The sequence below is a fragment of the Theropithecus gelada genome, chromosome 16, assembly GCF_003255815.1.
Source record: "Theropithecus gelada isolate Dixy chromosome 16, Tgel_1.0, whole genome shotgun sequence".
Taxonomy (NCBI): Eukaryota; Metazoa; Chordata; class Mammalia; order Primates; family Cercopithecidae; genus Theropithecus; species Theropithecus gelada.
Window position 1 is genome coordinate 30,023,504 of NC_037684.1, and position 27,173 is coordinate 30,050,676.

At 50.1% G+C, this 27,173-nt stretch overlaps 3 protein-coding genes across 11 annotated transcripts in view; 1 reads left to right on the forward strand and 2 right to left on the reverse strand.

Annotated features, from left to right (window-relative positions):
* Positions 1-9,512, reverse strand: part of DNAJC7 (DnaJ heat shock protein family (Hsp40) member C7) — a 42,949-nt gene extending 33,437 nt beyond the window's left edge. Inside the window, exon 1 of one of the 3 annotated variants that reach the window (XM_025361579.1) lies at positions 9,156-9,512. Coding sequence is in view for 2 of the 3 variants with exons in the window: in XM_025361578.1 (XP_025217363.1) it covers positions 9,156-9,232 (77 nt within the window). In the remaining variant the exon portion in view is untranslated. The remainder of the gene's footprint in view (positions 1-9,155) is intronic. The other 2 variants (XM_025361578.1, XM_025361577.1) reach the window with 2 other exon arrangements.
* NKIRAS2 (NFKB inhibitor interacting Ras like 2) lies at positions 8,836-17,354 on the forward strand. 7 transcript variants are annotated; one of them, XM_025361591.1, is made up of 5 exons: positions 11,897-12,031; positions 13,384-13,491; positions 14,219-14,292; positions 14,390-14,460; positions 15,359-17,354. In XM_025361591.1, exons 2-5 carry the CDS (start codon positions 13,398-13,400, stop codon positions 15,411-15,413), a joined length of 294 nt encoding a protein of 97 aa, XP_025217376.1. In that variant the 5' UTR covers positions 11,897-12,031; positions 13,384-13,397; the 3' UTR covers positions 15,414-17,354. The 7 variants fall into 7 exon arrangements, with proteins under 7 accessions (XP_025217372.1, XP_025217370.1, XP_025217376.1 ...); XM_025361589.1 differs by having other exon boundaries at positions 11,900-12,031; positions 13,365-13,491; positions 14,219-14,460; positions 15,359-15,421; positions 15,541-17,354; XM_025361587.1 differs by lacking the exon at positions 11,897-12,031 and adding an exon at positions 8,836-9,442 and having other exon boundaries at positions 14,219-14,460.
* Positions 17,355-17,591: 237 nt separating this feature from the next.
* Positions 17,592-27,173, reverse strand: part of ZNF385C (zinc finger protein 385C) — a 35,991-nt gene continuing 26,409 nt past the window's right edge. Inside the window, exons 3-8 of the mRNA XM_025361580.1 lie at positions 26,516-26,626; positions 23,319-23,484; positions 20,445-20,741; positions 19,713-19,909; positions 19,286-19,396; positions 17,592-18,803 (exon numbers count right to left, since the gene is read on the reverse strand). Of these exons, the coding sequence (XP_025217365.1) occupies positions 18,567-18,803; positions 19,286-19,396; positions 19,713-19,909; positions 20,445-20,741; positions 23,319-23,484; positions 26,516-26,626 (1,119 nt within the window). The 3' untranslated portion in view covers positions 17,592-18,566. The remainder of the gene's footprint in view (positions 18,804-19,285; positions 19,397-19,712; positions 19,910-20,444; positions 20,742-23,318; positions 23,485-26,515; positions 26,627-27,173) is intronic.

The following is a 27,173-nucleotide window of genomic DNA, read 5'->3' on the forward strand; positions in this document are numbered from 1 at the left end:
AAAAAAAAAAAAAAAATTCAACTATTCTAGGAGTGAAATGTCAATATAAATTTCACATAGATAAGCGGAAGTCACAGGTATAGATATATACATAGATATACATTTTTTGAGATAGACTCTCACTCTCACTCTTGTCACCTAGGCTGAAGTGCCATGGTGTGATCTCGGTTCACTGCAACCTCGGCCTCCCAGGCTCAAGGGATTCTCCTGCCTCAGCCTCCTGAGTAGCTGGGATTACAGGGCCCCACCACCATGCCTGGCTAATTTTTGTATTTTTTAGTAGAGATGAGGTCTTGCCATGTTGGCCACGTTGGTCTTCAAACTCCTGACCTCAAGTGATCCGCCCATCTCAGCCTTCCAAAGTGTTGGGATTAAAGGCGTGAGCCATCGCGCCTGGCCACAGATACATGACTTGGAATAATTCTACAAATATTGCAAGGTACTTATGCTAGGTGCTTCATTCAGAAAAAAACAGAAGGTGAGCGCTATCCAACTGCTACTTTTTAGCAAAGCTATCTGCTACTCAGCTTTCTTTACCCAATTTCCTAAAGAATAGATAGTTTTCACTTTAAAGCACAACGGGAACAACCCTCTACATCCCCGCTAAAAAAGAGAGAAGGTAAAAGATGAATAAAATTCCTTAAAACACCAGTTCAAATTGTCCTCTGGGTGGACATTCAAGCGGAAGCCTTAACAGAGTCAGAGGGGACTCAAAATGCACCAGAGGAGTCGCAGACTGTCTACACAAAGCAGCAGCACTCCCTACTGTTCAGGCAGGGACAGACACCAGGCAGCAAGCTGTGCCTGGCTGTGCAGCTGGCTACGCCGTATTCAGTAAGGAAGAAAACGCAAGCAACCAATTCAAGCCCTACAGAAATCCCATCACTGCAAGTAGAAAGATATTCACTTGGAAATGTTTGTCTCAACAGTGTTTTAAATTTATTTTAGATCCTTAAATGAGAGGTGTCACCATCTATTACATCTACCTAACCTTCACTTATCCCTGGGGAGAGGAGACCCAATAATGAAGCTACCTCTGAGAAACATGCTTCTCTGAAACCATTCTGAGGATACAAGTCACTGGCTTTTCAGCATTAGCCAGAGGCTTGCTTTCACAACATATCCCCAAACCCACCATTTTCCATCCCTTGGTTCCCTATTCTGTGACATCTCCCACTATAGGAACACCAGCACCCATCAAAAATTTAAAACTGAGGAACTACAATTAAGGAAAAGGCTGCTTTGGCTTGGCACGGTGGCTCTGGCCTGTAATCCCAGCAATTTGGGAGGCCGAGGCAGGCAGATCCTGAGGTCATGAGATCAAGACCATCCTGGCCAACATGGTGAAACCCGTCTCTACTAAAAACACAAAAAATTAGCTGGGCGTGGTGGCATGCAACTGTAGTCCCAGTTACTCAGGAAGCTGAGGCAAGAGGATCACTTGAACCCAGGAGGCGGAGATTACAGTGAGCCGAGATCGTGCCATTGCACACTCCAGCCTCGGCAACAGAGCGAGACTCCATCACAAAAAAACAAAAAAAAAAAAAAGAAAGGGAAGGAAGAAAGGGAGGGAGTGAGGAAGGAAGGAAGGAAGGAAGGAAGGAAAGAAGGAAGGAAGGAAGGAAGGAAGGAAGGAGCGAGCTACTTCCTAGGCCGGGTGCTGCAGTGGCTCACGCCTGTAATCTCAGCACTTTGGGAGGCCAAGGCAGGCGGATCATCTGAGGTTGGGAGTTCGAGACCAGACTGACCAACATGGAGAAACCCCGTCTCTACAAAAAAAACAAAAAACAAAATTAGCCGGCTGTGGTGGCGCATGCCTGTAATCCCAGCTACTCGGGAAGCTGACTCAGGAGAATTGCTTGAACCTTGAAGGCGGAGGCTACAGGGAGCCGAGATTGCGCCACTGCACTCCAGCCTGGGCAACAAGAGTGAAACTCTGTCTCAAAAAAATATATATATATATAAAAAATATATATAAAGGCTGCTTCATGAATCTTTTTGGGTGGAGTGGGGTGGGGTGGAGATGGGAACTAGGGTGGGGAGGAGCCTGGATTGTCAACTAGTATTTTACTTCTCAAAGTTGTCTTGGTTCCTTAGTTCAACAGGTGGTTAACTGTCTCAGGGCAAACTGTCCAAGGAAGAACTCTCAGGACAGAAACTCCAAAAACAAGAGAGGGTCCTGCTTGCCCCTCATACTCTCTCCAAAAGTAATATTAGAATCAGGAGAGATGGTTAACACTGCTTATCTGACAATCTCGCCTCCCCACACAAATTGTAAGTCACATGCCAATAGAATTTCAGGTCTCAGAATAAGACCTGAGAGTCATATATTCCTCCTATTACCATTCTCAAAAGCCTCTACCACTCATATTCTTACCAATGGTGAGGGTAAAACATAGGAATTGCCATTTTGATCCGAACGGGAGAAGAAAAAACAGTGTCACTCCAATAAAAGTTGTTGGGATAACTGCACCTTGAATTTTGTTCTTACTTCTGAAAGTTTAAAAGAATACCTGGAACGACCTCTAAGTAACTTCCACATCACTCAGCGCTGGAGAAAGGGGACCAAAGACTAGTGCAGTAAGGGAGAAATGGGTCTCAGTGGGACTCTGCATCAGACCACAAGGCAACTAGGCAACTGCTGACCACTGTTCTCCAATCTTCTACAGTCCTGAAGAAGGAAAACTCAAGTGCCCAGTACTCAGCTTTTCAAAACCTTTAAAATATAAACTTCAAAGACTAAACTAATCCCTGATTGGCTGGAATGTACAATAAGGCTGGGCTTTCAGCCAATCAGAGTTCTGGTTGTTGGGAGTGGACTGGACTCTAAGGCAACTGCCACTCACTTGGCCCTATATTTTCTCAAAATTCTTGTTTCTCTGGCACTAATTAATATGTGGATCTGAAATAAAGCAGTGAGAGAGAACCTTTCTCTGTACTCTACCTTTGCTCCAATTATGATTATCTACTTTGCAACTTGTTAGTATCAGAGTTCAATTAATTTGCCGGTATTGAGAATTCTGTATTCCTAGGTTTATCTCTTTCTTAACCATGACCCATTTCTCCTCCCATCTCCCATTTCTTCATGTCTGACTACACTTAGTGCATAGCAAAAGGAAAAAAACGTTTCTCACTGATTTGGGATCCAGGTCAAAGATAAATTCCCACTCAGTTTGGAGGCTTACTGAAATGTCTAGGTGCTTGCTCTGAAACTTCAAGAGGAAGATTAGAAGGACACATTCCTAAGAATTTAAAACCGGGTAAGGAAGAAAGCAGGGGAGGCATGCCCACAAGCTCTTCAGTTAAGTAAGGCCACAAACTTAAAAACACCATGCAAAGCTGCAGCAAACAAACAGCAACTACAGCAAACCAGGGACATGACTTCAGAGTTCAGTTGTCCCCATTAACAATGTGAATAAAGAAATAAAAGGCAAAATCCTAACAGCAAAGAGTTTACAATACCTAGGTAGTAAGCGCCTAATAATTGCTCTTATTTGTGCCCATCAGGAAAACATACAGAGAAGTTAAGCTTATCAGCTCAAGGAATCAGGTAAGGATGTCCTGACTCTTAAGTCTATGGATCCCTTGATTCTTTTAGATCTTGTTGTCCAGTCACATTAGGTATATGTTGAGACACATAAGTGTTTTCTCTTTGAAAAACAATTTGGGCCGGGCGCGGTGGCTCAAGCCTGTAATCCCAGCACTTTGGGAGGCCGAGACGGGCGGATCACGAGGTCAGGAGATCGAGACCATCCTGGCTAACACGGCGAAACCCCGTCTCTACTAAAAAATACAAAAAAACTAGCCGGGCGAAGTGGCGGGCGCCTGTGGTCCCAGCTACTCGGGAGGCTGAGGCAGGAGAATGGCGTGAACCCGGGAGGCGGAGCTTGCAGTGAGCTGAGATCCGGCCACCGCACTCCAGCCTGGGCGACAGAGCCAGACTCAGTCTCAAAAAAAAAAAAAAAAAAAAAAAAGAAAAACAATTTGAGGTCGGGTGCAGTGGCTCACGCCTGTAATCCCAGCACTTTGGGAAGCCAAGGCAGGTGGATCATGAGGTTAAGAGATCGAGAACATCCTGGCCAACACAGTGAAACTCCGTCTCTACTAAAAATATAAAAATTAGCTGGGCATGGTAGCATGTGCCTATAGTCCTAGCTAGTCAGGAGGCTGAGGCAGGAGAATCGCTTGAACCTGGGAGGCGGAGGTTGCAGTGAGCTGAGATCACACCACTGCACTCCAGCCTGGCAACAGAGCAAGACTCCGTCAAAAAAAAAAAAGAAGAAAGAAAGAAAAACAATTTGAAATCCCTCAAGTTTACCATAAGAAAGACTCCCTATAGAGATCAAGCTGTTTCCCAGCCCAGGAGATAATAATGAGAGATACTTAACTCAAGACAGGTATTCCCATATTAGGTAAAGCAGTCAGCAACTTCACAGGAAAACATAAAGCTTAAGTTAGTTGAAATGTGAAACATCTGAAGTTTAACCGTCTGGCTCATAAAGAGCTTTGCCTGTTTTGGTGAGCAAAGAGAAATAATCTTCATGCACAGAATCCTGATCTCTTTTGGAGTGCCAACTAATACATCTTTTATTTTAGCCCCAACCCTTTTTTTTTTTTTTTTTTTTTTGAGACAGGGTTTCACTCTGTCACCCAGGATGGAGTGCAGTGGTGTGATCACAACTCACCACAGCCTCGACCTCCCCCATCTCAGGTGATACTTTCACCTCAGCCTCCCAAGTAGCAGGGCCTACAGGTATGCACCATCACACCCTGCTAATTTTTGTATTTTTTTTACAGAGATGGGGGGGGTTTCACTATGTTGCCCAGGTTGGTCTCGAACTCCTGGCCTCAAGCAATCCACTGGCCTCAGCCTCCCAAAGTGCTGGAATTACAGGCGTGAGCCACCGCACCCAACCTTAAATGTTTCTGTAGCGACTAAGTCTCACTATGTTGCCCAGGCTGGTCTCAAACTACTCAAGCAATCCTCTCATCTTGACCTCATAAAGTGCTAGGATTACAGGCGTGAGCCACTAAGCCTAGCCTTATTTTAGCTTCTTGGCTAAAATAAGGGAAACAGAACTTTGTCAGAGTGACATGCAAAAAAATTGAAATCTATCTCTTTTCTCTCTAGAAACACTAAAGCTAAGGAAATAAAACATGTAGCCATTTAAAATGCTGCAATCGTGAAGTCCAATGTCTTAAAAGCACCTCTCATTTTGCCCCCCCCCCCCCACCGTGGGACTGTGACAACTTAGCAGCAGCAGGACATGTCTTAAGCCAAGACGTAAGGAAGGAAGGACTCCTTGCTGGACCTCACAAAAACAACCCGAGACCCATTAACACTTGTATCTCTAAATGAACTGGTAGTGGGACCATAACAATAGAGGCAGGAACTTGGCCAAAGAACTCTAACCAAGCCAGACAGCCAGACAGTAAAAGGGCATTTGTAAGGGATGCCTCTATCACTGCCCTCTGCTATGGCCACACAAGAGGAATCCAGGAAACATGAAAAACATAAAACCACCTCCCTCCAAAAGCTTCTAAATCTCCATCCCATTTTCAGCACTGGAAAAATCATACATAAACAAGGTTTTTTCATACTAACAGAGCCTAATGTTTATTTATTTTTTTTTTTTGAGACAGTTTCGCTCTTGTTGCCCAGGCTGGAGAGAATGGAGTGATCTCGGCTCACCACAACTTCCGCCTACCGGGCTCAAGTGATTCTCCTGCCTCAGCCTCCGAGTAGCTGGGGCTACAGGCATGTGCCACCACGTGTGGCTATTTTTTTTTTTTTCTATTTCTAGTAGAGATGGGGTTTCTCCATGTTGGTCAGGCTGGTCTCGAACTCCCGACCTCAGGTGATCAGCCTGCTTCGGCCTCCCAAAGTGCTGGGATTACAGGCGTGAGCCACCACGCCTGGCCAATGTTTATTCTTCTAAGGATGTCTGATATGGCAAAAAGTTAAACTAATTTTTTTGTTTATTTAACTTTTTTTTTTTTTTTTTTTGAGATAAGAGTCTCGCCACGTGGCCCAGGCTGGAGTGCAGTGGTGTGACCTTGGCTCACTGCAACCTCCGCCTCCCGGCGGGTTCAAGAGACTCTCCTGCCTCAGTCTCCCGATTAGCTGGGATTACAGGCGCCCACCACCACGCCCAGCTATTTTTTGTATTTTTAGTAGAGATGGGGTTTCGCCATGTCGGCCAGGCTGGTCTTGAACTCCAGACCTCATGATCCGCCCACCTCAACCTCCAAAAATGCTGAGATTATAGGCGTGAGCCACCGCGCCCAGCCTTATTTTCCTTTTGACTTGTGCACAAAAGTGGTATATAATAAACATGTTTAATTCTGTCGAAGAGAGTGCTATATATGAGAAACATAAAAGTCTGATAAGAATGCATTTTTTTCTTTTTTTAAGTTTTTTTTTTTGAGATGGAGTTTTGCTCTTGTTGCCAAGGCTGGAGTGCAATGACATGATCTCCCCTCACCACAACCTCTACCTCCTAGGTTCAATCAATTCTCCCACCTCAGCCTCCCGACTAGCTGGGATTACAGGTGTGCGTCACCACGCCCGGCTACTTTTTGTATTTTTAGTAGAGACAGGGTTTCACTGTATTAGTCACGCTGGTTTCGAACTCCTGACCTCAGGTGATCCACCTGCCTTGGCCTCCCAAAGTGCTGGGATTACAGGAATGAGCCACCACGCCCAGCCTTTTTCCTTTTTCAATTAATTTTTTTCTCTCACTATTTGAACTACAGGGATAATGCACGTTGTCATGTTTAATTTATAGTTATATTTTCTTAGTGACAGATAAAATAATTTGCATTCTGCAATCAACGACTTTTTTTCTTGAGATGGAATCTCACTCTGTCACCCAGGCTGGAGTGCAATGGCATGATCTCAGTTCACTGCAACCTCCACCTCCTGAGTTCAAGCAATTCTCCTGCCTCAGCCTCCTGTGTAACTGGGATTACATGTGCGTGCCACCACGCCCAGCTAATTTCTGTATTTTTAATAGAGACAGGGTTCTGCCATGTTGGCCACGCTGGTCTCAAATGCCTGACCCCAGCTGACCCACCTGCCTCGGCCTCCCAAAGTGCTGGGATTACAGGCTACTTAAGTAATAAGGTAGTTTACCTTATTTTGTTGTACTGCTATAAAATACCATGTTTTGTGTGATGTGGTCACATTACAGCATAACCTATTTTATTATGCGTCTTCAGGTTCATTTACTCCAATTTTATGATAGAATATCCTCTAAGGCTGTGATTGAAGAAATGTATTTGCTTTAGATAGGAGGTTTTGAAATGAAGTCCAAAATAGGGACACTCTACATCAGAGATTGACAATGAGTAGGATGAATTTTTAAAATTACCTATGGCCAGCCTGGTGCGGTGGCTCACGCCTGTAATCCCAGCATTTTGGGAGGCCGAGGCAGGAGGATCACGAGGTCAGGAGATGGAGACCATCCTGGCTAACACGGTGAAACCTCGTCTCTACTAAAAATAAAAATAAATAAAAACAAATTAAAAAAAAAAATTAGCCGGGCATGGTGGGCGCCTGTAGTCCCAGCTACTGGGGAGGCTGAGGCAGGAGAATGGTGTGAACCCAGGAGGCGGAGCTTGCAGTGAGCTGAGATCATGCCACCACACTCCAGCCTGGGCAACAGAGCGAGACTCCGTCTCAAAAAATTAAAAATAAATAAATAAATAAATTACCTATGGCCAAATCCCTATTTATAATATAAAGGAACACTGAACTCTTTCCAAATCCAAGTAACTCTCTACAATTAAGCTCTGTCTGCACTGGGAGAAATTTTGTTTCCCATTGCAGCTCTTTAATGATGTATAAGGGTTGATGATGCTTAACTTTAAATATCTAGAAAGAAGCAGGAACAACATGCAAGCTCAAAATTAAGAACAGAGACTGGACTCTGGTGTCCTGGCTTCTCTGATATCCCAGGGACCTATTACACTTTGTCAGGCCCCCCAGCTCCCAACGGATCAGGAACTTGAGACACTGGCTGTGGTAACAACCTTCAAGCTTGATAACTATTCATGGCCTCCGTTCTTATATTTCTAACTCATCAGATAGTAAAAATCTCAGAATCCTGATTTCAGATCTCATGAACTAATTCTACATCACCACCTCAAATTACCCAGCCTGAAGACATAACGGGCTTGGTATGAAAATATAAAGTATGTGGGAATGAGACTGAGGGCACTGTAGACATCTTGAACAAAAGGGTCAGATTAACCTGCAGCTGATAAGGAAAGGGCTCCAAACTTCTAGAACCTTCTTGTCAATTCTGCTTTAGTATTAGAACACGTATGACTACCCACAACTCTGTCCCAACCCCATTTCCAATAATCTGGCCTAACTGTTGCCAGAATCTAGAGCGTTCTCGAAAACCACTCACTCAGCAGCTCCCTTGGCTAGTCCGACTGGCAGTCTCGAACCACTGCGGCTGCTTCGGAGTGCCAACAGCGCCCAAGCAGTTGCCCTCTTCCTTGGTGCTTAACTTAAGAAAGAACAGTGCTGGGAAGGATAAAGATCACCCAGGAAGGATAGGGGAAGAGGAGTCTGACACAGAGAACACGAGATAAGCCCCTCGCTCTTCCCTTTTTCTCTATCATCTTTGACTTCTGGGATAACCGGGGGCAACCAGGTCAATTATGGAGACACACAATCACCTCGAACCCAGACTAGTGATCGAAAGGGAAAACGGGGTGAGGAGAGCAAAGGTTTTAGAGATGGAAAGTGCAGACAGGCAACAATGCACAGAAGTTAACAAGAAAAGGAGGGGGTCAGGGGCGATGTAAGGAAGTCGTCATCGACGCCGCGCCGCTCCCCCCCTCGCACCAGACCTCCGAAATTGCCCTCCGAGACTCGGGCTCTCCTATAAGGACGATCGTCCTCTCAGCTGGAGAAGAAGGCCATGCCTCAGCTCCTTCGCCAGGCGGAAGCGGGAGAGGAAGGCCGACCCCCAAGAGCGCCCCTTCAGGGGGTCCATCCGGCCTTGATCTCAGATTGGGGGGGGTGTTTGCGTAGGGCGGGGCATCGCCTCAACAGCTGGGGGCTGCATCATGGCAGGAACGGGTTTCCCTGAGCCACGGAGCTGCAGCTTGCCTCCTCTACTACCCTGCTACCCGGTTACCTCTTCGCCTCTTCGTCGTCGAGCAGCTCTGGCTCGGTCGCCGCCATTACCACATCGCACTCCGCGGCAGCCGCCATCTTACCGCCGGGACCAGAGAGCTGGGTGGGAGGCCGGCGGTGAAGAGCACTTCCGGTTGGAGCATAGAGCAGCTCAGCGGCGCCGCGCCCAGAAGGGCTCCCTCGGGCTTGTCTACCAGAGAGAGGCTCCGCTTGGGGCCAGAGCGGCCTCCCGCCCCCGGATGTCCAGGGTGGTCTCCGCGCCGGGGCGGGAGCCCAGGGACTGTGCCTGTGCGTAGGCGGCGCCACTTTACCCGTGGATGGGAAGGGAGGTGTACGGGTGGTAGCCTCTCTAGGGCTTGATTGGTTTCAGTATTCCAAGAGCCTCGTTGCCATAGCAACTTCCAATCCTAGAGAGTCTTCCTTAAAGGCTCCGTGGCGTCTGGGTTGGGTGGGGACCAGGTGACCCAAGACTGTAGGGAAAGAGTCCCCACTGCTACCTTTCCGACCTTGGAGTGTGTTCACAGCTTCTTCCCGGGAAAGGCAAGAGCCACTTTGAGCCCAGTTCCCCCAGCTTTCATCGTTCTCTGGAAGCCCTACCCAATCAAGCCAGGGTAACGCAGGGCGTCTTCACCCTGCGCCTTTCATCCACTCCGGATCTCCAAACACCAACTGGTTCATCACCCTAATGACGCTGACCCTTTTACGAGGCTGCTTTCATGTCAGCCGCCTGGGAGTGCCATCTCAGCATTAAGCCTAGGAAAGCTGACACATGGCGCCCCAGACCCTGCCCTGGAGTTTATAAGGAAGCTCGCTGGGTGAGGTCCCTGCTCTTGTGTCCCCATTACTCCTACCTCTTATATAAACTCTCTACTCATCACGCTTGTCTTGCCGAATGCGGTCTGGATTGAGAACTCACAGGGGACAAGGGCACAGTTTAATTGTCTTGTTATTCCCTCACCCAAGCCACTATTTGTGGAGCTGAATTGAATTGGAGCTTTCTGGGGTTAAATTGGAGGAGTATTAGGAGTAGCTTTACAATGTAAAGCTAAGAGTAGCTGAAATGAGAAGAGGGCAAAGGAATTTTTAAAAGGATTTACCTGTTTCTTCCAGGAAAACAGCATGTGCCAATGCTCCTACCCTGCCTATCCCAGTGTGGAGGGAACTGAAACCACAGCGACCACTGAGTAGGGAGGGATAGGACAAGCTTACTAGGTTGGAAAGCAGGGGTCATTCGTTGAGCCAATCACTCAATAGCCCTTTCCAAAACGCCTACTTTGTGCTAGGTTGTGAGGGCACAAGACTTACAGACCACCTGCCCTGCCTGTCAGTGGCTCATAGTCCAGTCTAATGCTAGCCAACCTGTCTCACCATCTTCCCACTTTATGTTCTAAGGCAACTCATTTATTCCCACAGCTTTACTTCCATCTGTTGATGACTCTCAACTCTACATATCTCCAACCTAGACCTTTCTTCAGCTTCCACAGCTGCATATCCAACTATCTACTGGATATCTCTTGTATGTTTCACAAATCCCCAAAGCTTACCATATTTAAATTTAACTTTTCATTGTCTACCTACACCTCAACAACAGAAAAAACAAATGCTGGATGTAATTATCTTTCCTAAATTCCATATCTTGTTAAATGGATTAAACCATCCTCACTCTTGGCTTCCAATTTGTTGCTCAGTTTTGTTGATTCTCTTACCAAATATTTCCCAAATCCATCTCCGTTTTTCCATCCCGATTCAGGCGCTCATCATATTTTTAAATCTTGGAATAGGCTGGGCATGGTGGCATGCATCTGTAGTCCCAGCTACTTGGGAGGCTGAGGCAGGAGGATCACTTGAGCACAGGAGTTAGAGGCTACAGTGAGCTATGAGCACACCAGTGTACTCCAGCATGGAGAAAAGAGTAAGACCCTGTCCCTAAAAACAAAAAACGGCAACAACAAAGCAACAGAAAAAAAAAACAAAAAAACAAAAAAAACTTGGAATACAGCAATAGTCTCCTAATCGGTCCCTAATTTCATCTCTGTCCAGTCTTGCCTCTTCTGCCAGAGTGACCTTCCTCAGGGACTGATCATGTCACTTCATTGGCAATGGCTTTCCATTGCCGTCAGTTTGATCTCTTTGGCCTACCACACAAAGCCTTTGATTATCTGTTTCTTTTATTTTTTTTTAATGATTTAATTTGAGTACCAGTATTTAGGTCCTTTCTACCACCAATATTGAACCCAAGTTCTCATAGTTCCAGAAAATGCCATGACTTGTAGCCATGTTTCCTCTACCCTAGGACACCCTTTCCCCCAAGCTCTTCAGTGTCTGCTGACTCAAAGTTAAATGCTATTTTGCTGTGCCCCACAGCACCTCAGTAATTGTTAGACATCTAGCTTCTCTAGACCGTGAGTTCTGATGGGCAGCCACCGTATCTAACTCGTCCACTTTCTCTCAGTATATGGCCCTGCACATGGCACAGACAGAGAAGATGCTCAGAAAACATTCGACGGATGAATGATTGAGTAAACGAAGAGTTACTGTACCCTGATCGCCTTTAGAGGGAGAACATTTGGGCCTCAGAGACACCAGGACAACCAGCGGCCCGCGTCCAGGGAGTCTAGAACCTTGCACACACCCAGGCCAGGTCGTGGCCGTCATTCCCCCGCCGACCTCTGGGGGAGCTGCGCGGTCCGCACCCGTTCTCCGCTGCCGGAATTCGTCTTTTCTGACGGAAGCTGGGGAGAGGGCAGGCGGCGGGGGCGGGGCCCGGCAGTGCCTACACCGACCCGGGAGGAAGACAATCCTGTGCGGCGGCGCTGCCCCTCCCCTGGTCCCCGCGCGCTCCGAGGGCCTGGCTTGGTGCTGCGGGGGCCCCGGGAGGTACGGAGCTGGGAGGCGAGGCTCGTCCGGCGCTAGGATCGGCCTCCGCCCCCGGGCCGCTTTAGGTGGCTGGTCTCTGCCTCTCATTCATTTGGGGGCTCCCCCGTGGGAAAATCTGTGGCGGAGGCCCCTCTGGCCCACTCTTATTGTGTCTTTTATTGTAGGTCTCAGTATATGGAGAGGGGGTCTGTGTCAGGAGCTTCCCCTGGAGAGGTTTCTGTTTGGGACCGTCTTTGGGAGTGATCTATCTCTGCTCTCTGTGGGGGGATCTTTGTCTGGAGCTCTTGGGGGAGGGGGGTGGCTTGTGTTTGGAAGTTTGCCTTCGGGGAGATACCTGTCTGGGACCTCTTAGGGTTTCTATGAGCTTTCTCTTTTGTGTCTGTCAGCCCAAGGGCAGCAAAAAGTATCTCCTTTCTGAAGCCTTTTTTTCCTTAGGTTTCTTCACTCTTTCTCTCTTATGTTCATTTTAGCCATATACTTGACTGGCGTTTAGAGGGAATTGATTGTTGTCCAGATGAGTCGTACAGGAAAGCAGATTGTCTTTTTTTTTTTTTTTTTTTTTTGAGACGGAGTCTCGCTCTGTTGCCCGGGTTGAAGTGCAGTGGCACAATCTTGGCTCACTGCAACCTCCGGCTCCCGGGTTCAAGCGATTCTCCTGCCTCAGCCTCTCAAGTAGCTGGGATTACAGGCACCCGCCACCACGCCTGGCTAATTTTTTGTATTTTTAGTAGAGACGAGGTTTCACTATGTTGGCCAGTCTGGTCTCGAACTCCTGACTTTGTGATCCGCCCACCTCAGCCTCCCGAAGTGCTGGCGTGAGCCACCGTGCCCTGCCCCAGATTATCCTTTTTATTTGCTCAGTCCCCCCAGGGAGCAGATGGCTTCAGACAGCCACACAAAATACTATTCCTGCTTAATTCGCCATGGGGTCATGATTAAAGAGAGGAAGCTGGGCTGAGTTCCCTTCACTAATTGGTCGTCTCTACATCTTGTGCACAGAAGGGAACCTGGCCAGTGGCCAGTGACTCTCCTCTCCCTTTATGGCAGCATTTCCAAGCACCTGCCCTGGGACAGGTACTGGCTAGGAACTGGGGATAACAAAGACGAATAAAATAACAGCTCACCGTCCAGTAGTGAACATAGAGACATCGGTTTCCTCTGACTAGCATTGGGATGGTGCTGAAACCCTGGAACTATACATTCAGTTTAGAACTTGGGCTCTCAGTTATGGAAGTTCTGCCTTCTATTTTTTTGGGTTTTGTTTTTGTCCACCAGAAAACATCTGCTAGTAACTGCCCTCTGTGTTGATGCTTTCTTTCCTCACCTCACCCAGCGTGCTTCTGTTCTTCAAGGTTGAAAACTAAGCATGGGGAAGAGCTGCAAGGTGGTCGTGTGTGGCCAGGCATCTGTGGGCAAAACTTCAATCCTGGAGCAGCTTCTGTATGGGAACCACGTGGTGGGTGAGTATTATTGGAGGGGGAGGAACAGTGGGAGAAGTTGAAGAATAAGGAATAGGCTTGATCACAACACACACAGGCTAAAAGCTGCTCCTGGTGGTTTTTGCCCTGGAAGAATAAAACTTACATTGTAACAAATCAACTCTACAACACTGAACAAAATCGGAGGGAGAAAGCCCTGTGTCCAAGATAGGAAGGAGAAGCTGTCATATCACACTTGTGCTTAGCATGGAATTAGCATAAAATTAATGTCCATTGGCTGGGCGTGGTGGATCACACCCGTAATCCCAGCACTTTGGGAGGCTGAGGTGGGCGGATCACCTCAGGTCGGGAGTTCAAGACCAGCCTGAACAACTTGGAGAAACCCCGTCTCTACTTAAAAATACAAAATCAGCCGGGCGTGGTGGCGCATGCCTGTAATCCCAGCTATTCAGGAGGCTGAGAGAGGAGAATCACTTGAACCCGGGAGGTGTAGGTTGCGGTGAGCTGAGATCGCACCATTGCACTCCAGCCTGGGCAACAAGAGCAAAAGTCCGTCTCAAAAAAAAAAAAGAAATTAATGTTAGTTCCCCTAAACCCAAATCATTTCAGTCCTGCCAGGCTGTCAATTCTCTGGCCTCCTCAGCCCCCCACATTCCTTTCTCCCCATCTGGTCAGCCTTAAGCTGTTCTCATAACTCACATTTCCCATCTCCCTCTCCACTTCAGACAGTTTTCTCATTTTATACCAGGTTCAGAGATGATCGAGACGCAGGAAGACATCTACGTGGGCTCCATTGAGACAGACCGAGGGGTGCGAGAGCAGGTGCGTTTCTACGACACCCGGGGGCTCCGAGATGGGGCCGAACTACCCCGACACTGCTTCTCTTGCACTGATGGCTACGTCCTGGTCTACAGCACAGATAGCAGAGAGTCTTTTCAGCGTGTGGAGCTGCTCAAGAAGGAGATTGACAAATCCAAGGACAAGAAGGAGGTGTGTGGCATAGGCTTCTGGTGGGAGCCTCAGTGATCAGAGAGTTTGGGCAGTGGGCTGGTTTGGGAAGCCTGGCATGGCTCCATTCTTCACTCCAAGGTGAGTTAGGAGCTAGAAGTGGGGTGGCTGCATGTTGAGTCTGCTCAACCAAAGAGGCCTCTTTGTGGCTTAAGGGGTCCCTGACCTGACTTTATGTATGAAGCCCCCACTAGTTGTTCTTCTGACAGTTCTGTGCTTTTAGCTATGAAAGCCCTTCTTTTTTTTTTTTTTTTTTTTGAGACAGGGTCTCACTCTGCCACCCAGGCTGGCATGATCACAGCTCACCCAGTGCAGTGGCATGATCACAGCTCACTGCAGCCTCAACCTCCCAAGGCTTGGGTGGTCCTCCTGCCTCAGCCCCATGAGTAGCTAGGACTACAGGTGCACGCCACCACGCCTGGCTCAGTTTTGTATTTTTACTAGAGATGGGGTTTTCTCATGTTGCTCAGGCTGTTCTCAAACTCCTGGACTCAAGCAGTCCACCTGCCTCATTCTCTCAAAGTGTTGGGATTACAGGCATGAGCCACTGCATCTGGCCATGAAGGCCCTTCTGTTCTCCAGAATCCCCCTCTAAGCTGCAGAGTTCTGGGAGTGCTTCCTCGTGAGTTGTTGAGCCAGAAACTGACTGCTAGTAATGAGCATGTATGGGCAATGCAGGGCTGGTGATAGAACTAAAAGGAGGGCTAGATGGAGGCCAGAATTTGAACAGAGGAAAGAGAAGAAAAAGCAACCATCTCCTTTCCCACAATGAATGCATTTAGCTTTCCTCTCATAGAACTCCTAGGTGGTTGCCAGCCCCCATGTCCATTCCTGGGTTTATGGTACATTCACAGGCCTATGCTGCGTTCCTCTTCCCTAGGTCACCATCGTGGTCCTTGGCAACAAGTGTGACTTACAGGAGCAGCGGCGTGTAGACCCAGATGTGGCTCAGCATTGGGCCAAGTCAGAGAAGGTAAAGCTGTGGGAGGTGTCAGTGGCGGACCGGCGCTCCCTCCTGGAGCCCTTCATCTACCTGGCCAGCAAGATGACGCAACCCCAGAGCAAGTCTGCCTTCCCCCTCAGCCGGAAGAACAAGGGCAGTGGCTCCTTGGATGGCTGAAGAGCTGCCGTTCCTCCTTTATAATCCTAGCCCCATTTCAGCATCTGGGGGTCTGGTAGATGGGTTGAGGGCAAAGTAGAGGGAAAGCTGCCTTTCCCGCTCAGCCACAGAGCTCCCCAGTAGGCCAGGCCCCAGCCACTTTGCTCCCTCTCACCTCCAGGAAGTGCAAATACTCTTAGTTGACATCCCCTTCCTCAGCCCTCACAGCCTACTCCCCACCCCAGCTTTTATAGGCTCTGCTCCACTGTCTCCTGGGGCAGTGGGTCACCGTCCCTTCCAGCTGCCCCAAACAGGAAGCAGAGTCACCACGCAGCAGTGTCCCTTCTCGGGTCTGGTTCCTATTATAGTTAGGGGTCCCACCCTCTGGGCTTCCCATCAGTGACACACACACACTTATGGCACCAGCCTGGATGCCAGAAAAAGGGTGTCCAAGTATTGTGTGTATGCGTTTAGTTGTGCCTGTGTGTGCATGCACGCACATATGCTCCTATACTGGTGTTAGGCGTCTCCTCATCCCTCACCCTGACCTTTCTCCTGTCCTTTTCTTGGCTGGAAGAAGCTAGCCTCCTGGGAGTGTAGTTTTCTGTTTTAAATCCCCCACCCCTGGCTGGGCTCAGTGACTCACGCCTGTAATCCCAGCACTTTGGGAGGCCAAGGCCGGTGGATCACTTGTGGTCAGGAGTTCACGACCAGCCTGGCCAACATTGTGAAACCCCATCTCTGCCAAAAATATAAAAGTTAACCGGGCATGGTGGCACATGCCTGTAATCCCAGCTACTCTGGGAGGCTATGGCAGGAAAATGGCTTGAACTCAGAAGGTGGAGGCTGCAGTGAGCTGAGATCGCGCCACTGCACTCCAGCCTGGTCAACAGAGCAAGACTCCATCTCAAGAAAAAAAAAAAATTCCCCACCCCCACCAATAGTTTAACTTCTTCTTCCTGCTCAGGGAGCAGATGGGCCTCATTGGCTGAGGTGGAATAGAATAACTGGTCTATGAGTTGCCACCCCACTTTGTGACCCAGCAAGAACTTTCCCCTCTCTGGGTGTTAGTTTCTTATCTGTAAGATGACCAGAGTTGCTCAGATGATCTCCTAGATCCTTTCCAGTTCTCTGATTTTGTAAAGCCAATGGCTTCTCCCTCTTCAAGGTGCTATGCCGACCAGCCCTGAAGGCTGGGATCTGCCGCTCCCTCCAGCCACCAGGGGGCAGGAGTGCACTACCTGCTGTCAGTCGCCAGAGTGGCCGCTCCGTGCCCAGCCCTCCAGCCTCGCCCTTGGAGGCTGCTCTTCATCCTGCCTGTGGTTTTCAGCTCAGAGCTGGACTTCTATTTATAAGTTACCTGTATTTATATTTATATGCCCGCTGCCATGGTGAAGGCTGGACAAGGTGCTCCTCTGGCCCCTCCTTCTTACCTCAGATGCCTGAACAGAACAAGGCAAACACGTAGCAGCCTCTCAGGAGCAGACAGGTCCTCTTTCGGGGCTCAGGAGGGTGGGCACGTACCCAGTGGCCTGCAAAGTGAGCTTATTACCCACTACTTCCTGTGCCCGCTTTGTGCTTCTAAGGTGCACACCTAGCCTAGGTGAGACACTGCAGCCAGGCAACCACCGACACACGCCCCTTCTCAAAGCCAGAGGTGAGTGGGGCAGGTGCCCAGGGCTGGGCGAGTGGAATTAGGACACACACAGGCTTGGGCTTCAAGTTCATTTATTGATGCATTCATTGGACACAATAAAACCACAATTGTTATCAAAAAGTTTCCCTCCCCTCCCGCCTTTTTCTGGTTCTCCCATTGGAAATGTCTTAAAAAAAAAAAAAAAAAGATACAGGGGGATACTGGCAAGGTCCCATATTGTGGGGTGCAGAGGGGGCAGTGCTGCAGTGGGAGGGAGCTTGTGACACTGATGTTGACAGCATGAAATGGGTCTTGTAAGTGCGTGTGAGACTGCCTCCCAATACTCAGCTTCACAGTGGCAGGGGCTGGTTGAGAGAAGGGAAAGCTCTTCCTTTGGGAGCCCTGGGGGTATTCGGTATTAGCTGAGTCCATAGTCTGAGGGAGACCCACACCCGCCCTCCAAGAGCTGGGGTTCAGGAAGTCAGAGGAAGGCTAATAAGAGCTGCTGAGGGATGAGTTACCCCCTCAATATTAAGACTGGGCTCATCGGCAAGTATCACTTGAACCAGGGAGGCAGAGGCTGCAGTGAGCCAAGATCGTACCACTGCACTCTAACCTGGGCAACAGAATGCAACTCTGGAAAAAGAAAAAATGTCTGGGCCCATGAATGCCCAGAAGACTAAGATTAAAACAAACAAAACCCTGGGCCCAACCAGAACATCACCTTCTCTCAGTCCCACCCCTTCAGAGCAGATGAAGCCCCCAAAAGCTTTCAGAACCAGCCCCACCACTTCCTTGGCTCTGCCCCACCTTAGCACTGCTGATCGAAGGACTTCTGGGTCCCCCTTTCTCCTCCGTGGTCCTCTGTCACACTCCCATGGTCACCTTGTCCTGATAGCCTTGAGCCTGCTCCAGCTAAAGACCCCATCTCTATCTCCAGTGAAGCCCCAGAGCTAGGACTGGAGGTCAGAGAGTTGCTCCCCGGCTAGGAGAGGATGGCTTGTAGAAGCTAAGATTCCTGGAGGCTGGCCATGTGGGGCCTGGTGTAGGTCTTGGGTGGAGGAAAGTGAGAGCACCACGTGGCTGGGGCTGAGATTTTGCATAGATCTTTGGGGTCTGTCAGGGTGGGAAATGCAGGGAAGCCTAGGACTAACCCTGGAAGGCCTGGGAAAGGAGGGTGGGGACAGTCCTTGGAAGGGAGCTGCCCTTAAAACTAGCCCAATTCTTTCTGGATTGGGCAGGACCCCTGAAGCTGTTCACAGTCTCTGCGGCATGTAGGAACCCAAGGTGTCTCGGGACAGTAGGAGACAAGGAGTGGCTATTGGGAAATCAGCTCTGGCCTCCCCATGAGGGCTAATAAGGGGCAAGGACGATAGGTCCTGTGGCAGGGCGGACAGCTCCTGCTGGGGTACGAAACAGAGCTGGGCCCAGGATCGGAGCTGGGAAGAGGGTAGTGGCTGCTGTAGGGGCAGGGCGGAGGGCCAGGGGCCCTGGCAGGGCACAGATGGCAGTGGCTGCGGTGGGGAGCGGGCTGGGCAGGAAGCGGGCTGCCAGCGTCTTGGTGAGTTGCTTCTGCAAGGCCAGTTTAGACTACACAGAAAAGAAAGGAATGGACACAGTCTCCACCCCAGAAAACCGCACCCCCTCCCTGGGGCCCATCCTCAAGCTTTTTGCTGCAGGGAAAATGTGCCTTTTAGAGTTCCAAACCTAAATCCTCCTCCCTTCCCACCCCCAAACATTCATTCCGAAGGGCTTTCTCCGCCACCTGTCTTCCTGTCCAGAGGGAGGAAAGTCTCAGGATGGGAGAAGGGAGGAGGATTTACGGGATAGAGATGGTCTCTAGGAGATGGCACGCCCACCCCTCGCTCTTGCCCCTAAGATGACTACTCCAGCCCACCTCCCCGGAAATTCCTCTGGGCAGATCCCAGTTCCCAGCCCCAGCTCTCTCACTGCCCAGCAGCCTCAGTGCAGGGTGGTCTCTTTCCTGCCCCACCACATCCCCCATCTGGCCCTCCCAGCCCACCCTCTCCCCTCCTGACCCAGTCGCAGCTCTGTTGCCTGGAGACAGATACCTTGAGGATACTCACAGCCAGCGCTGCGTGCTTCTGCAGCTTGCTGTGCTGGCTGGAGGGCTTGGGGGGCTTCCCGGCCAGGCGGTCTTTGTGCCTCCTGCTGCTCATGTGCTAATGGAGACAGACAGACAGACTGGGAACAAGATGACAAAGCCCAAGGACCCCAAGACCATCATCCTCGACTCTCTCCCCCTTCCTCTACCCACAGCTCGCACATCCAAAGCACACAGACTGGGTCCTCACCCTGGGGTAGGCTCTGGGAAGGGAAGGTGAGTCTTGGCCTTTGCCCTCAGTTGGCCTGCTGGCCTCGCTCCTCCAGCCCGCTCTGCTCTGCCCTGCCTGCCCTCTTCAGGATCCTTCCCTCTCCTGCCCTGCCCCTCACCCCCTCCCCTGGCTCCAACCCCAGTCCCAGCCTCACTTCTCCCACCTGCTTGAGTTGGGTCTCTGAATTGACCTGGAGCTGACAGAGAGCACAGTGGAAAGCAGGGCTGGGCCCCTGCCGGCCACCCCGGCCCCCTGTCACTCTCTTGGCCTTGTGTCCAGCGCCTCCCCTGGACACCGGGCGGCCCCGGCTCCTCCGGGGAGCCCCTCGCTGACCCTCTGTCATCCACCGGTGCTTGGCTCCTGGAGAGGGAAGAAGGCAGTCTCTCGGCAGCAGGAAGGGGTTGCAGGGGCTGCAGAGACCCCTCCACACTCACGCAGTTTGGCTCTCCCTGTAAGCCTCACGGCAGCTCTATGCGCACATCGCCCTCCAGCCACACGTGGTTTCCCCTCCCAGCTTCTGTCCTTTCATGCCAGCCCCTCCAATGGAAGGCCTCCCTGCACTACAAATGGCTGGCTTCCCCTTTGCTTTGATCTCAGTCCCTTCCTTCTAGGTGTGATCTAAGGAGAGAGGGAGGTGTCTCCTGTCTCCTGTGGAGTGACCCTTCAGAGATTTAGCGACCCTCAGTTCTTGCTGCCTCAGACTTCTGTTCCCAATTCTCCTCCCCAAGGAGTAATGGGAGGACCCAGAAACACCTGCTCAATAATACGCGATCACAACGCCTCTGCCACCCAACCCTTGAGCGAAGCACGCAGGAACTCAAGCCTACCCTCATCTGGTGAGGCTCAGCTTCTGCCCCACCCTTTCCCCAGGCTCCAGCTCCTGGGGACCACTGACCTGTGTTGTGAGCCTGAAGCTGGGAGGCCGAGTTCACTGTCACCTTACACGTGGGGCAGTAGAGGTGCCCCTTCTCACTCCTGCCTTCCCCACGCACGCTGCTTCCCACGGCAGCTGCCGCCGGCTCAGGCCCCGGTGCCTCTCTCCCAGGCTCTGGGGAGCAAGGTGGGCAGGAGGAAGAAGAGGACAAGGAGGAGGCAGCATCCAAGAGCTCTTCGTGGGCTGGCTCCCTGGATGTAGGGTCCGGAGTTGGTGGTGGCTGGAGTGGAGACCCAAGAGGTGGGACTGCAGGAACTGCTGCGGAGATGGAAGGCATGGGGGCAGAGTGTGAGGCCCAATATGACGCTGGAGACCACGATCTTCAGCTCTGACCATGGAGGTGACCTGGAGGGCCTCTGGTGGATGACCAGCACTGAATTCCAGGCCCCACTTTTCTACCAACTCACTGGGCAGACTTGGGCCTCAGTTTCCCCATCAGAAATCACTAAGTTGGACACAGTGGTCTCAGAAAGCCCTCACAGCCCTCATATTCTTATTTACTAACTTAAATAGGCAGAGATCACCAAAAAAGATGTACTAGAATGTTCAGAGAACACTATTCATAATATCATAAAACTGAAACTACCCACATGTCCACCAACAGGAGAGCAGATTTTTAAAAAATAGTGGTACGGGCTGGATATGGTGGCTGATATCTGTAATCCCAGCACTTTGGGAGGCCGAGGCAGGTGGATCATCTAAGGTCAGGAGTTCGAGACTGGCCTGGCCAACATGGTGAAACCCTATCTCTACTAAAAATATAGAATTAGCCAGACGTGGTGGCACATGCCTGTAGTCCCAGCTACTCGGAAGGCTGAGGCAGGAGAATCACTTGAACCCGGAAGGCAGAGGTTGCAGTGAGCCAAGATCACGCCACTGCACTCCAGCCTAGGCGACAGAGTGAAACTCCATCTCAAAAAAAATAAAACAAACAAAACAAAACAAAAAAAGTGGTAGGGGCCAGATGCAGTGGCTCACACCTGTAATCCCAGCACTTTGGGAGGCCAAAGTGGGCAGATGACTTGAGTCCAGGTGTTCAAGATCAGCCTGGGCAACACAGTGAAACACCGTCTCTACTAAAAATACAAAAATTAGCCAGGCATGGTGGCACATGCCTATAGTTCTGGCTACTTGGGAGGCTGAGGGAGGAGGATCACTTGAGAGCCAGGGAGGTGGATGAGCCTAGATCACACCACTGCACTCTAGCCTGGGTGACAGAGCCAGACCCTGTCTCAAAAAAAAAAAAAAAAAAGTTTTTAAAAATTCAAATTAAAAAAAAAGTAGTGGTATGATCTGCAATGGAGTACTACACAGCAATGAAAAAGAACAAACTACAGCTACACACAAAAACATGGATGAATCTTACAGATACAATGAATGTTAATGAATGTTTGTGAGAGATGAATAAAACCCAGATACAGGCCGGGTGGGGTGGCTCACACCTGTAATCCCAGCACTTTGGGAGGCCAAGGCAGGTGGATCACAATGTCAGGAGTTAGAGACCAGCCTGGCCAATATGGTGAAACCCTGTCTCTACTAGAAATTTAAAAAATTAGCTGGACGTGGTAGCGGGTGCCTGTAGTCCCAGCTACTTGGGAGGCTGAGGCAGGAGAATGGCTTGAACCTGGGAAGCAGAGGTTGCAGTGAGCCAAGATTGCACCACTGTGCTCTAGCCTGGGAGACAGAGCGAGACTCTCTCTCAAAAAACAAAAAAAACACAAAACAAAACAGATACAAAAAACCCTACATACTCTATGATTCACCAAAAACAGGTAAAACTGATGTATGCTGAGAAGTCAGGATCGTATTTACCATTAGAGGGGCTGCAGTCGGTTGAATAGTGTCTCCCCCAAAATTCATGTCTATCTGGAACCTCAGAATGTGACCTTATTTGGAAACAGGGTCTTTGCAGATAAAATTACTGAAGATGAGGTCATGCTGGGTTTGGGTGGGACTAATCTAGTGACTGGTACCCTTATAAGAAGAGCTTGTGGAGACACAGAGACACACAAGGGAGAATGTGGAGATGGAGGAGGAGATTGGAGTGATGCGTCTATAAGCCAAGGAGTGCCAAGGAATGCCCGCAACCACCAAAGGCCAGAAGAGAAGCATGGGACACTTTCTCCTCTGAGCCCCCAAGAAGGAACCAACCCTGTCAAAGCCTTGATTTCAGACTTCTGGCCTCCGAGCTGTGGGAAAATACATTTCTGTTGTTTCCAGCCACCCAGATTGGAGTCTCTTTTTTTTTTTGGGTGGACGGGGGAGGTTAGAGACAAGGTTTTGCTCTGTCACCCAGGCTAGAGTGCAGTGGCATGACCATAGTTCACTGCAGCCTCGACCTCCTGGGCTTAAGCAGATCCTCCTGCTTCAGACTCTTGAGCAGCTGGGACTACAGGTGTGTATCATCATGTCTGGCAAATAAATTTTTTTGTAGAGACAGGGTCACACCGTGTTACCCAGACTGGTCTCAAACTCCAGGCTTCAAGCAATCCTCCCGCCTCAGCCTCCCAAAGTGTTAACCATCACAAGGTGTGAGCCACCATGCCTAACTTCACAAATGTAGTCATTTGTGGAGGCAGCCCTTGGAAATGAATACTTCAGGGTAATGACCGGGAAGAGGTGCAAGACAAGCTTCTGAGGTGCTGGTAACGTGTTTCCTGATCTGGGTACGTGTTCAGCTTAGGAAAATTCATGGAGTGGTACACTTGTGTACCTTTGCCTGTCTGTATGGAATACTCCAACACAAGCAAAAAGAAGCAGCAGAAATCTCTCAACCCCTTGTCAGAAACCAGATTTGGAGTGGAGATTTGGGAAAGAGAAGAGCTCAGGACTGACCTTTACTCTGTTGCTCTCCAGGGGCTCCACTGGCCAGCGTTGGGATTGGGGACACTACAGCCCCATCCTGGGCCTGGGTGTGTGGCCTCTGCTTGCTCTTGGCAGCCTCGACAGCCTTGAGTTTTCTGGCGTGTTTGTGGCCTTTATAATGTGCCTCGGCCTGGTTCTGGGGAGGGGAGGCAAGAGGTCACCATTCACTGGCTGAGTCCACATGCCCCATTCATGAACTGGAGTCCAGCAGGGGACAGGTCCAAGGGAGGCAGGGCTCAGGCACACAAAGGGCAAGTCCTTGTCCTTGTCATCATCATCACCATAGTACATGTGGCTCTGAGGTTTACGGAATGTGTCCTCGCACATGAGCTTCAAGGCAGGCAGCCTCTGGCTTCAGATCTGACTCAGCCACTTACTGACTACATCTGTTTTTGCTGCTGTTTTTGCTTTCTGATTTTTTTTTTTTTTTTTTTTTTGAGGCAGAGTCTCACTCTGTCGCCCAGGCTGGAGTGCAGTGGCGCCATTTCGGCTCACTGCAACCTCCGCCTCCTGGGTTCAAGCGATTCTCCTGTCTCAGCCTCCTGGGTAGCTGGGACTATAGGTGCCCGCCACCACACCAGACTAATTTTTTGTGTTTTTAGTAGAGATGGGGTTTCACCTTATTAGCCAGGATGGTTTCAATTTCCTGACTTCATGGTCCACCCGCCTTAGCCTCCCAAAGTGCTGGGATTACAGGCGTGAGCCACCAGGCCCGGCCACTAACTACATCTTTAGGCAAGTAACATCATCTCTCTGAGCCTGAGTCTCCTCATCCGTAAACTCTGTGACGACAATACTGACATCAGCCGGGCACGGTGGCTCACGCCTGTAGTCCCAGCACTTTGGGAGGCCGAGGCGGGCGGATCATGAGGTCAGGAGATCAAGACCATCCTGGCTAACATGGTGAAATCCCGTCTCTACTAAAAATACAAAAAATTAGCTGGGCGTGGTGGTGCGCGCCTGTGGTCCCAGCTACTCGGGAGGCTGAGGCAGGAGAATGGTGTGAACCCAGAAGGCGGAGCTTGCAGTGAGCCAAGATCAAGCCACTGCACTCCAGCCTGTGCGAAGAGTGAGACTCCGTCTCAAAAAAAAAAAAAAAATACTGACCTCATGGGGTTGTCAGAATTACATGGGAACATGAATTACAAGGGCCGAGTCCATAGAGTAGGTGCTCAATGAATGTTAGTTATCAAGTGTATCAATGCACAAATGGAGAAAGCAGAGCAATCCCCACACTTTGGGGCATATGTACCCCAGAACATTCATCCCTTTGTTCACTTGTTCAACAAGTCATTACTGAGCATTTGCTATTTGCCAGGAAGAAGCCATGGTTCCTCCCTCAGAACAAATTCTCTCCTCCATCTTTTTTTTTTTGAGATGGAATCTTACTTTGTCACCCAGGCTGGAGTGCTGTGGGAGCAATCTCGGCTCACTGCAACCTCCGCCTCCTGGGTTCAAGTGATTCTCCTGTCTCAGCTTCCTGAGTAGCTGGGATTACAGGCACCCGCCACCACAACTGGCTGATTTTTTTTTTTCTTTATTTTAGTAGAGATGGGTTTCACCATGTTGGCCAGGCTGGTCTCTAACTGCTGACCTCAAGTGATCCACCCACCTCAGCCTCGCAAAGTCCTGGGATTACAGGTGTGAGCCACCACGCCCAGCCTCTCCTCCATCTCTTGCAGGACTCATGGAACCAGAAGCCCTGAAGGGAATCCCCAAATCTGGTCTGTCAGTGTCCTCCCTCCAAGGGTCCTCACTTGCTGCTCCCTGGCCCACCTCCTCAAAACGTGGGAAAGACAGGCTCCCACAGCCCTTCCCTGGATGTGACACCACAGCAGTTCTGCTGACATTCAACTGAAACCCCAGACTGCCTGACAGGAGGTAGACCTTCCCTGCGAGGCCAGAATGAGGTTCCTCCTCTACCTAGGGGTAGGATGTAGTAGAAAGGGGTAGGCTGCAGTAGAGTCATAGACCTTGGGGTCAGCCAGGCCTGGGTTCATATCCCAGCTTTGCTACTAACCAGCTGTGTGGTCTTAGGCAAGTCACTTAACCTCTCTAAGGCTCACTTTCCTCATCTGAAAATCAGGGATTATAATAGCGTCTCTAGGCCAGGTGCGGTGGCTCACACCTGTAATCCTAGCATTTTGGGAGGTCGAGGTGGGTGGATCACTTGAGCCCAGGAGTTCGAGACCAGCCTGGGCAACATGGTGAAACCCTGTCTCTGTCAAAAATACAAAAAAACTAGCCAGGCGTGGTAGCACATCCCTGTAATCCCAGCTACTAAGCCGAGGCACAAGAATCACTTGAACCCTGGAGGTGGAGGTTACACTGAGTCAAGATTACGCCACTGCACTCCTGCCTGGGTGACAGAGTGAGACCTTGTCTTAAAAAAAAACACCCACTGGCCGGGCGCGGTGGCTCAAGCCTGTAATCCCAGCACTTTGGGAGGCCGAGGCGGGTGGATCACGAGGTCAGGAGATCGAGACTATCCTGGCTAACATGGTGAAACCTCGTCTCTACTAAAAATACAAAAAACTAGCCGGGTGTGGTGGCGGGCGCCTGTAGTCTCAGCTACTTGGGAGGCTGAGGCGGGAGAATGGCGTGAACCCGGGAGGCGGAACTTGCAGTGAGCCGAGATCACGCCACTGCACTCCAGCCTGGGAGCACAGCGAGACTCCGTCTCAAAAACAAACAAACAAACAAACAAAACACACACACACACACACACACACACACACACACACAAATCCTGCCTCTACCCCTCTCACAGACGTATCATGAGAACTATTATTTAAGGTGACGGGCATGATCACATTCTGTAAACTCAGATCAGGAGCTGATGAGATGGTCCCCTGGGACCCGGAGTGGAGGAAGGGCAGTCTGCTCTCTTGCAGAAGGATCCAGAACACAGGAGAGAGGCCTGGGGGGAAGGAAATGGAATCCCACGGGGCTATAGCTGGGCAGAAGGGGAAGGGGCAGAAGAATCTAGAGGAGAGGGTGCAATGGTTAAAGGACCAAGAGTGCCTCTTCTGCAGCCAGGGATTGAAAATACAGACCACAGCCCCTTTGCCACTGGTATTCCTCCCAGAAGGACCCTGAAAGCACAGCCTCCAGCCCTCTCCCTGCCCAGCCCCCTCCCCAGACCTGCTTTCACTGCTTTGTCTCACCGCTGAGTTGAACCTTAGGTGACAGATGTTACAGGAAATGAAGAGTTTCTTCTTCAGAGGGGAGGGGACCCCAAACGTGTGGCTGATGACAGCTTTCTGGACCGGGTCCATCTGTGAAGGGAGTGGGAGGGCATAATAACTCTGGGGTTGGCTTGGGAAGCAGGGATTGGGGGCAGCACAAAACTAAAGATGACTGAAGTGGGCCGTCGTCAGCTTCTAGGAAGAGCTTTTCCATCCTGTGGATGTTGGAAAAAGAAACACCTGGGCCAGCTGCGGTGGCTCACGCCTGTAATCCCAGCACTTTGAGAGCCCAAGGCAGGCAGATCACCTCAGGTTGGGAGTTCAAGACCAGCCTGACCAACATGGAGAAACCCCGTCTCCACTAAAAAAAAATACAAAATTAGCCAGGTGTGATGGCGTGTGCCTGTAATCCCAGCTACTTGGGAGGCTGAGGCAGGAGAATTGCTTGAACCGGGGAGATGGAGGTTGCGGTGAGACAAGAGCACCTCCAGCCTGGGCAACAAGAGCAAAACTTTGTCTCAAAAAAAAAAAAAAAAAGAGAGAAAGAAAGAAAAAAAAAGAAACAGCTGGCTGGGTGTGGTGGCTCACGCCTGTAATCCCAGCACTTTGGGAGGCCAAGATGGGTGAATAACCTGAG